Source organism: Apium graveolens, chromosome 8 (assembly GCF_009905375.1).
Source record: "Apium graveolens cultivar Ventura chromosome 8, ASM990537v1, whole genome shotgun sequence".
NCBI classification, from domain to species: domain Eukaryota; kingdom Viridiplantae; phylum Streptophyta; class Magnoliopsida; order Apiales; family Apiaceae; genus Apium; species Apium graveolens.
The window spans coordinates 244,138,899-244,150,245 of record NC_133654.1 but is presented as its reverse complement, the minus strand read 5'-3'; the positions used below and the strand labels follow the sequence as shown (position 1 = coordinate 244,150,245).

Below are 11,347 nucleotides of genomic sequence, written 5' to 3'. Positions count from 1 at the left end.
AGGGTTTAAAAAGAAATTTTAATTATTTTTATTTATAAAATTTTTCAAATGATTAGGTGAGAAAGAAAATTTTCTCTTTTTTCTTTTCTTTCTTAGGTTCGGGAATAGAACGGATGTGTTGAAAGGGACACATAAATATTGCTGGCAGATGTTCAAAGGGACTGTGCGTTTACCTCTTGAAATATGGTATACGGGACAATAACGAAAAATATTTATATTTTTTCTAGGTTGAATTCATTTTCAGTCGTAGTTGCTTAGGTTTTTTCCTTAAATAGTTGATTGAAGTACCATCTCCTCCATTTTCCAAACATATGCTGTATCACCGTGTCTGGCTCCTGTCTGCTTAGCATTTTCTCTTCCCGTCCCCTCCCCCATGCTGGGCTCATCCCCAATTTAAATGGCGTCATTTTCTCATATAAATCATATTGATTTCACATGGCAATCAATCCCATGATATTGTTGGGCGATATAAATCATATTGATTTCACATGGCAAAATTCCGAAAAATGCTAGAAAAATATTTGAAATTCCAAATATTTTTCTCAAAATTTTTCCCAAATCTGATGTATCAAGTGTGTAATTAGTAATTACTAAGTTTCCCAAAATTATATGGACCACACGTGCATATATATTCGCCCCCAAATCAAAACGTGTCATTTAGTAAAAAATTTGGGAGAATGAATTTGAGATACTTAGCACTACTCATCAATCACAAATATGTAAATATATATGTATTTAAAGTATTATTTATATTTATAATAAATGTGAATTCATAAATATATAAGAAAATATATTAGAATAATCAGATTTTAACTGGATTTTTTCGGGCTTTCAACCGGGCCGAAACCTGGGTTTTTAACGGGGCCGAGCCGGGCCGGGCTTTGCCTAAAAATATAGGGTCCGTCGAGACCCTAAGCCCTGGCCGGGACCGGGATTTGATCGGGTCGGGCCAGATTTTCGGACCCGGGCTTTTTGTGCATCTTTAGGTGTATCCCATCACTAGGGGTGAGCAAACAAAAACCGAAAAACCGAAACCGGACCGAAAAACTGGAAAACCGAACCGAAAAACCGAACCGAGAAAACTGAAACCGACAGAAACCGTAAAAAACGGTAACCGAACCGAACCGACGGAACGGTTTGGTAACAGTTACGGTTTTACTCTAAAAACCGAACCGAAAAATCGAACCATTTATAATACATATAAATACATATTTAATTTTCTATTTATATAATTTATAAATAATACATTATTATATATATATATAATAAAAAAATTTACCATACTAGTAGTCAAAATAAGGCTACTGTGAGTCTCTTCTTAACTTGGTATCTCCTAATTAGTAACTTTGTTCATTTTCATTTATATAACTTCTTATAATTTCTATTCCCGGCTATCTCGCGTCTTTCATGTTGTTTTTATCATCATGCATTTAATTTTCTTTATTTTGTAGAAACTTTGTTTATTTTCATTTATATAACTTCTTGTAATTTCTGTTCCCGGCTACCTCGCGTCTTTCATGTTGTTTTTATCATCATACATTTAATTTTCTTTATTTTGTAGATAATAAAGTTAATAGGCTATATACTGTAGATTCTAAATATTTCTTATCATTGTATTAAATAATTAAATTTAAAATTATAAAAATTAAAAACAAAAAAAAAACGAAACCGAAACTGAAATACGGTTAACCGGACCAGAAAAAACCGTCCCGCACGATTCGGTTACGGTTAATAGGTAGAAATCGAACCGAACCGACATATACGGTTTGGTAACGATTTTCTGTAAAAACCGAACCGTGCACACCCCTACCCATCACATTACTCCCAAAAGACATGTCTATATTCTTGATTTTTGTCAAAAAAAAACATGTCATTTGTTTAGTGTGTGCCCAAGGGCACATATTAATAAGAAATTATGATTGATGGGTTGAAAAAATTTATTTGTTGAGATTTTTGTACATGCAAGGTTCATTATTTTTAACGAGCTCTTCATCAATATTTTGTGGACACTTCATCAAGCACTAACTCTTAGCATGGAAAAACGCTGGCTTTTTTATATTCAAATATATGTAAATACTTTAAAATTATATTAATTATTTCTATATATTGCTAATATAAAAAACAATATTAAAAAAATAGCAAAAAGATATGCCAAATCATGAGATGTCTAGCTAATAGACTCATGCCACACCCGAGCAGCTGTTGTGACATGCATCCTAACCGGCATTATTACATGGAAGTTGCTTTAAGCTTCATATATTGCGGAATAAATCATCAAATATCAGACAGGAAAGCAAGCATATATAGACAGGAAAGCAGCATATATGGTTAAATCATGTTTCCAACAAAAAAAATATTATCCATCTCATGTTAACCATCGGTATATATAAGATAGATTGAATTCCACGTTCCAAACATCACTCCTAGACGGCTAAACCCTAAGAATGTTGGACACAAAAAAACCGTTATTTGATACAACTCCCTAAAAGAAGTACTAATAGAATTTTTACCCTGAAAATAAATAAGCGGGTAAAGAGCCCAACACGATTTGTACAGGGTCCATGGACCCCTCCAAGATTTTCTTGTGGATGGTGAGATTCTACGGAGAGTAGTGTTATACAGAGTCAAGGAACAGAGCTCTGAATTATAGCAAGGGTGATCTCTGAACAAAGTCGCTCTTAATAAACGGCATTACCAAGAACCAAGAAGCAAAGCTCAAAGATTATAGGGCTGATAAGAATAAAAAACAAAAAAGGAGAAAACAATGCCATCATTTGTAAACAAGTAGCTCTACCAATTGAGCACGGTTGGATAGCTCAAGTGGTAAATGGTTTATCCTCTGTCGTCCCAGATCCAGATCCTGGGTTCGATCCTGACTCACCCCGAGAATTGTTGAGAACAGATACTCATTTATAAGGCTATAAGCCAAAATTAGTCAAAAAAAGTAGCTCTACCAATTAAAAAAAAACTAACAGGTCATGCAATATATATAAAGCTATGTATATTATTGAACACAGAAACTGAAGTCTTAACAAGTGCAGTCACAGTACATTTTTCTTACCACAACATGAAAGAAAAAATTCAAAATTCGGAACACTAAAAGCAATTATATGTAGAAACAAGTATTGCAGCAACAGCTATTTCCAAATTAATTGCACCAATACATTTTGGAAATCGCAACCAAGCTGGCAGAGTAGTCCCACTAAGCCTGAGAATAGAGAAAAATGAAACAATGAATTAATTAAAAAACTGAGTTACAGGTAGTAGAAGCACACAAATGTCAAAAGATATGAAGATCTGTCTAACAACAAATACCTTGTTAGCAATGTTGTTTGAGAGCCAGTCCAGGCCTTCGTACAGACCTTCTCCTGATGTGGCACATGTGCTCTGAATATACCTGCAAAAGAATCACATGTTACGAGCAATGTTATATACCAATCTAAGTTTCCATTTTTGATTATGCACAATAAATAGAAGATATTGAAAATTACCAGTGTCGCTGTCGAAGGGAATGCAAACCAAGCTTGTCAGTGATCTCAGCTGCATTCATGGCATTTGGAAGATCTTGTTTGTTAGCAAACACAAGAAGCACAGCATCTCTCAATTCATCCTGTCAGAATAAATTTTTAATCATGAACATGAATAGAAATGTAACAAATGGTATGTGGTTTCTTAAGCAGGCAATTTACTCCTCCATTTGCTCAGTATTTTTAACATATACACTATCAAGTAGAAGAGCACTCCCTACCTCATTCAACATTCGGTGCAATTCATCTCTGGCCTCAACCACACGGTCTCGATCGTTGCTGTCAACAACAAAGATAAGCCCCTGTGTGTTTTGGAAATAGTGCCTCCACAAAGGTCGGATCTGGAAACAGATGTGACAGTAATAAAAGAAATAAGAACGATTAATTATTTCATAAAATGTAACAAGAACCAAAAGAGTTCATGTCAACATAATCCATAACAAAGTTAAAAGACCAAATCAAAATATTACATAATTTTATTATGTACATCTCAGCATAAAAATATTACATAACTTTATTATGTACATCTCAGCATAACTTTATGCTGAGATGTACACTAGTACAAAATCAAAAGAGACGAAATCTACGAGCCACAACTTCGATTACCAACCCCCATGGAACAGAAGGTTGACTTATAGACAAGGTGGCTCGCGCATCTATAGCTTGTGATTTTGTTGAGTGCCGACTAAAAGTATGCATCAGCACTGGACCGTCAACAAGCACAGATAGGTTCAAAAACATTTTAAAGGAACAGGGTTCTTCAACCTTCCTGATATATATTATATTGCAGATGCAGACACAACTGACAACCCATAGTTTTTTAATGTGCACCACAAGAGCAGGGATCTTTGTAATATCATTGTGACACAATTAAATAAAAACTGGAATGCTAATGTGATCTAGTATGTGACAATTTACATGAAAATTGATTTAGATTGGTTGTGTGCCTACATGCATGGTGTTACTTTAATCCATGGAAATGTTCCATATTCCATGGGAGAAAAGTTCTTAAAATGCAAATAGCTATATTTCAATATATAATCTGAAGGCTATTTTTAGAGTATGGTTTACCAATAAATATTTGACTGCATCGGGAACATCAATAAAATTCATAGCTAGATGTGCTCAAACATTACCTTGTCCTGACCACCAACATCCCACACAGTGAAGCTAATGTTCTTGTACTCAACAGTCTCCACATTAAAACCTGCAAGTTATATGAGTTACATATAGAATGACATTAGTATATGTAGTAGGATCACCTAATAGGAACTAGTAAAGCACTTAAAGATGAACTAATGGCTAATTCTGCATCCCATAAAACTCCTTATAATTGTCATGGAAAGCAAACCAAGAATTCGATTAACCAGATTAACCAGAATACAGACCGGACGACTACGTAATAACAAGAAGTTTTTAGGTAAATGTTATTTTTATTTATATGCCAAAGATAATTAATGCTGAATGCCATTCTATTCTTGCAGCCCTTTTCTTTTCCCTCGGTTGTTTCTGAAACTTTTACCATTAGTCAGATAACTATTATGCATTTGATCACAGATATATAGCTAACACCCCAGGTTAAACAGACAACTTTTGACAGCAAAATATTACAGATAACTATATTAGATTTAGAGGAAGTTAACACAAACCAATTGTTGGGATGGTAGTGACAATTTCACCCAGCTTGAGCTTGTACAAAATTGTGGTTTTACCAGCTGCGTCGAGACCGACCATAAGAATCCTCATCTCTTTTTTAGCGAACAGGCGACTGAAAAGCTTGGTGAATGACAGCCCCATCTTGATATCTGCTAAATCAAGAAATGCCAACACAATGACTCAACTTAATCAGTTTAAGTTTTAATGCATACATCATTAATAAATTCAAACATAAACAATAGAGAAAGTATTTTGTTTTCTTAATTATAAAAGCATGCAAAGCATATCCCATGTAATAGCAAAACCATATACATTATTTTCAACCCACAGATTTGTATACAGAAGCCACTACAATTTAAAATAAACATGAGCATTTCATTTCATCACAAGCACCGCAACAAGTTAACTACATCCAAATACGCAATCACAGTAGCAACAACAGAAATCTAAAACTCAATATTTTTAAAAAGGCCATAAATCCACAGATACTATACAAAAGGTGATCTACATTAAGAATATAAATAAATCATAAAGCGCAAATAATGTTACTTCCAATACTCAGTTCCCGCACTTGACAAATAGACTACAAAGCTCAAACCTAAATCGCAATCTGAAAAGCATGCAGATTCAAACAAACATCGCATCCTTTCAACATCATTAAATCTAGTCAAATTCATGCTACAGTACACTCCAAATCTAACTCCAACCTCATTTTCATTCACATATACACTACAATTCACAAAATTAAAATTTAAAAACACATAAAATTAAATTATATCGAATCGAAACAAACACACAAATCACCAAGCGAATCAAACAATTCAACACATCTCAGATCAGCTCATTTAGCAACAAAACCATTAACAATTACTGATCACCTCCCTATCCCTCTTGCAAATCTCTCTCACATCTCTTTCTCTCTCCCGTAAATCTCTATCTCTCTCTCTCGTAAGTCTCTCTCTCTTTTACACAAACATATTATACTCCTATAATAAATCAATCAAATCACACAATTCAACACAACCGGATCCACAGTAACTCAGATCTACACAACAAAATGACAATATACACACATATACATACAGATTCAAATCAGCGAGATCACTTACGATGAGGTTACGAATAAACGAAGAGGCGCGCGACACAGATCTCGAGGCGAAGCTAAAACACACACCGCTATATATACACACACCGCTGTATGTATATAATGTGAGGGAGAAATAACAAAGGCGGAGATGTATATATTTATAGAAGAGAGGCCTTGGGTTGTATTTAACGGACGTTTAAATGCCGTGTATAGTTTTTTTATATTTGCTAATATTCTTTTTATATGGAGAGGGGGACGGCGTTAAAACTACGCGTAGCACCAAAGCATAAGAAATGACATGTGACCATATTTTGACCCCCTCCGTTTATTCTTATTCCATTTATTTCTTTTTATTTCAAAGAGAAAATGTTTTTCTTTTTATTTTTTCGGCTTTTTCCTAAATTTGGCTACCTTTCTTTCCTTTTCTTTTTGTCAAGAAACTAAATTTCATTAAAACATTTGTATGAAATAAAAAAAAATTATATTTTAATTTCGCTAGCTTGTTCCCAAAAATTTTTGTAAGGGGAAAAGGAAAATACCTTAAATGATTTGGAAGTAAAATTCTTGTATATTTGTTCCTAAAATTTTCTTCACAGTTTTGAAAAGATTCAGAGAGAAAAGGAAATCACTCCTTTTTCATTCTCTTTTTTCCTTCGTTGATTCTGGAACACGATGTAAGTAATTAAATCGCTCGTCATTACATAAATGAATTCTGAATAGGCATTACTCATTTGTCGTACATGATCAATAATAAAATTATTGTTTCTCATTAATATACATGAGCTAACTCATTTGAAAATCGCTTACCAAATCTTAAATACACCTCACGATCTTTAAAGTCAAATAGTAAGTATTTGCTTTTGCATCCTATTCTCTAACAATCATGGGTCTGGGAATATTTATCCAACACATCACTCCCTAGAGCATAATTTTAAAAAAAATTGTCTACGTTTAATATCCACGGAAATGATGGCTTCCGCAGATATTATGCGCGTAAGGGCTCGCCTTTCGGCGGATCGCGTAAGGTCTGTACTTGCAGTTTAAAATCCTAAACGATCACACTTTCATTTTTGTGCCACTTTTGTCAAATTGGAGAGCTAATTTGGGGGATTTAGCTTTTGTTCATTCTTACTAACTAATTTTCGTTGGATAAACTAAAATTCTTGCTTTTTTCTTATTTTCATTATAGATAAGATGTTTTCTAGATTTGAAGGTAGAAAAGTTCTTAAAAGAAATGATAAAGTTGGTCATAATGTTGTAAATAATGAAGTTGATAATATTAGTGGTAGTTGCTTGCGTAATGATAATGTAGATTATGTGAATCTTGTTGATAATTGTGATGAATATATTTTTGTTAGTGAAGATATGTTTGAAAATGAAGTTTTGCATGAGAGTAGTGAGTTTATGCATGATAGTGTGAGACAAGGGATAAGAGTGTTTGTTAGGTCACACACACTGTAGAAGGGAGTTGACTACAGTGTCTAGCACAATCAAATCAAATTAAGAACACAAGTATGAAACACAAAATAATCTTATTAATAAAACAGTATTACAATGGAACCGTTCTCTCTCAGTGATGAACAAATATCACGAGAGCTGCTAGGGTTACAATGAATAATATTCTCAATTAAGATAACACATATAGTGTAAACCCTATATTGTGTTTATATAGACACACAGTTACAAGATAATCTTCTAATTGATATCGAACATAAGTCTGTATCCTAAAATATATCAACTAGTTATCTTTTCTTCTAAGTATTCTATTCTTCATAGAATTCTTCTCCATGCATATCTCTTCTTGTTTTAGTCTCGATCTTCTTTCCTTTCAATCAGCCGCCTTCCTTACCTGAAAGTCTCCTTTAAGTCCTGATATTATCTCCTGATAAATATCTTCTGATAACTTAAGTTCTGACAACTTAAGTTCTGATATCTTAAGTCCTGACTTCTGTATAAGTACTGATTTCCAGTTAAGTCCTGATTTGTCCAGTTAGTTAAGATCTGAAAAACTAAACACAAATCATCATTAGACATGACATCACAAATATATCTAACAATCTCCCCCAACTTGTAAATTAGCATAATATACAAGTTCAACAGATATTTGATGATGTCAAAAATATTAAGTACAAATGTATGAGAATTTGACTAGATAACTACAACTTACAGTCCTTGCAGCAATGCAGCTTTACCATCCTTAGAGTTTGATATCAGCTTCGGTCTATATACACTTCAGAATTTAAGCAGTTGTAGATCTTTGACTTGGCTTCAATTTCTGATCTCTTTGATGTCAGGAGTTATTCTGAGATAGTTCTTCAAAAGTGTTCTCTCAGCATATTCAAGTTCATTGACCATCCTCCTTTTAGCATTTTTCAGTTCAACTGTATCTTCACCAGTTTGAAAGATAGCAGCCCTGAGATCATTTATTTTTGCTTTCCTTATATCCTGATCTAGTCTGATGATATAGGCTTTATTAGACTCTAGATTGAATTCAAGTCCCTTAATATCATAAAATGTAGTGATGATTTTTGCAGTATTAGGCTTTATTTCAACAATATCACCATTGTGAGATATGTACTTAGGACAATATGGGTTGTCAGACTTTACAGAGTAAAGCATCTTCTGTCTTTGAATATTTGATTTTAAATAACCTGCAACACCATCTATTGATCTGTTTTTCACTTGAAGTAGAAATAGAACATGTTCCAGTTCTTCAAAATACTTCAATGGAATAACATTCTCCCTAATCTGGAATACCCTCGCATATGTCATAAAGTATAACATGACATCTTCTTTCAACACATAATGGTAAACCATTTGTATAGATTCAAGTTGATTCAATCTCTCAGGAGTTGTTCCTACTCCTGGTTCACTTAAGGAAGTTGGATCATTGGTAGTATTATTTACTCTCTTCTCTTTAGAACTACCCAATCTTGATTTGTCTCTTGCTTCCTTTCCTTGAACAACTCTTGCTTCAAAATCACTTGATGTAGTCTTCAAAGGTTGAGTCTGTTGAGCTTTTGTGAATTCTAGTAGTAGCATCTTTGAAGGTTTAACATGAGCAATGTTAGAGGTTTCCTTTTCTTTATCTTCTGATATCAAGCCAACTTGAGCTATGTCAGAGGTTGCTTGCTTCACTATAATATCAGAATTTACTAAGTCCTGATCTTGAACAACATGAGCTCTGTCAGAGGTTGTTTGAATATCCTTCTTCTTCAAAATCATACTAGTATCTTCATCAGATTTTGCTTCCAGATTCATGATTGGCATATATACTTTTACAGGTTCATCAATTTTTGCTTTTCCCTTGGATCTAGGATCAACTTCCACATGTGATTTGGACTTAGCCTTAAATGCCTCAATATTTGTCCTCTCTTTGATCATAATGCCCTTAGGATTAGGTGGCTTCTTTTTCATGACTTGAGCTTTAGACTTTGACTTGACATTTTCTGCTTTAAGTCTGGCTTCTTCTTCCTTCAGACTTTCAATATCCATGCCTGGATTGTCCTTTAGGAATAGTCTTTTGGAAATCTCTTCATCAAGTTCCAGAGTTTGTTCACTAGAACTTATTCTTTTACCAATATCAGAACTTATTCTTCTCCCAGCATCAGAACTTGTTCTTTGACTTGTAGTTCCAGCTTTGCTTGATGAAAATCCTTTCCCTTCACCATGACCTCTACCCCTTTCAGAGTTTCCCTGGTCTTCATTATCATCATCCTTACTCTTTAGTGGTTGAATAGATTTGCATTTGGACTTAATCACTTTCTTCCCCTTTTTGGCATTAGCAGGTAGAAGAAGAGAGACAAGCAATTCCACTGAGGATTGGATCTCATTGAGTTGAGTTTGCTGAGAAACTTGATTCTTTAGAATTTCAGAAATCTAATCTTGTTGCTTCTCCTGAGTCTTTTCAATATACCAGCTGCATCAGCATCTACATTTGTAGCAGCTTCACCGGTAATTTTAGCATTGTCAGCATCAGAACTTACAGAGCCTGCAGTATCAGCATCCTCTGATAGAATAATAGTATGTGAGGCTATAGAGGTTTCAACATCATCCTCTAAATTCTGATCAGTAACTAAGTTCTGATCAACATCCAAATTTTGATGCCCACCTACAATCTGATCTTCATCATCTAGATTCAGAACTGGTGTTGTTGGAATATCTGCATTGAAATCAGCATCCAAAATTGGTGTTGTTGGTGGAGTGACTTGAGTAGGTAGAGCTTCCAAGTACAGAACATCAGGCACAGCCAAGTTGTGAATGTCTATTTCATCACTTGTACCTGGATCTTCAGCATGTACTGGATCATTAATAGGAGACACAGGAGGTGTATGCACTTTTTCTGGAAAATCCTCTTGTTCTTGAATAGGAGACTTGTGAGTTGATTCAGCAGTGGGAAGTAATTCAATTACTATAGGTTCTGTTGGGATCAGAGATTTCTGACCCCCTTCCTTAGCTGCTGCTTCCAGAACTTCTTCAGAGTGTGAAGATTCACTGACAGCCCTCCTGGCTCTTTGCTTTTTAAGTCTCTTTGCTGAAGTAGAGACTTTAAGAGCTTCATCATCAGAATTTAGCTTTCTAAGCCTTTTGAGGGGCCTAGAACTCCCAGTTTCAGTATCTTTCTGAGAAAAGATCTTCTCAGCTTCTACAGCATCAGGTTCTGATGGTTAAACCTGTGCCTCATTGTCTGACTCATCTCTCAGAATAATTCTCCTTCTCTTCTGCTGAGACTGAGGCACAGTCTGTGTCCTCTTGGGTTTTGAAGATGAAGGCTTCACTGGATGTGCTGAAGGTTGTGGTTGAGTTTGAGGTTGGTGAGAGATGGTATATTCTGATGGCTGTTGTGTTGGTTGTGATGAGCTGGTGGGTTGGACATCAGGATAGACAGATGTATAAGTTTTTGGATCAGCATTTACCAAGATTTGTTTTACTGACTGAGGAATATGTAAGGGTCTCAGCACTTGTTTCTTATTGTCAGCATTTAACAAATTATTAAAGGCCCTTTTTGCAAGCTTAAAGGGTGAAATTAAATCAGTGGCTGGTTGGGGTTCATCAGCACAACAATAAATATATATAA

At 34.6% G+C, this 11,347-nt stretch overlaps 1 protein-coding gene across 2 annotated transcripts; it reads right to left on the bottom strand.

The window, feature by feature from the left end:
• Positions 1 to 2,986: 2,986 nt before the first annotated feature.
• LOC141677358 (ADP-ribosylation factor) lies at positions 2,987 to 6,431 on the bottom strand. Of its 2 annotated transcripts, none has more exons than XM_074483251.1 (7): positions 6,293 to 6,431; positions 5,177 to 5,335; positions 4,664 to 4,734; positions 3,749 to 3,868; positions 3,492 to 3,610; positions 3,316 to 3,397; positions 2,987 to 3,208 (listed from the first exon to the last, which is right to left on the bottom strand). In XM_074483251.1, exons 2-7 carry the CDS (start codon positions 5,322 to 5,324, stop codon positions 3,203 to 3,205), a joined length of 546 nt encoding a protein of 181 aa, XP_074339352.1. In that variant the 5' UTR covers positions 5,325 to 5,335; positions 6,293 to 6,431; the 3' UTR covers positions 2,987 to 3,202. The 2 variants fall into 2 exon arrangements, with proteins under 2 accessions (XP_074339352.1, XP_074339351.1); XM_074483250.1 differs by having other exon boundaries at positions 5,177 to 5,332.
• Positions 6,432 to 11,347: the final 4,916 nt, after the last annotated feature.

Excerpts from the sequence above, each read along its gene's own strand:
- LOC141677358 (XM_074483251.1), bottom strand. The coding sequence starts at position 5,324 with ATGGGGCTGTCATTCACCAAGCTTTTCAGTCGCCTGTTCGCTAAAAAA. Across the intron at positions 4,735-5,176 it reads CACTACCATCCCAACAATTG|GTTTTAATGTGGAGACTGTT; the intron begins GTTTGTGTTAAC and ends TATAACTTGCAG. Across the intron at positions 3,611-3,748 it reads TGCACCGAATGTTGAATGAG|GATGAATTGAGAGATGCTGT; the intron begins GTAGGGAGTGCT and ends TTATTCTGACAG.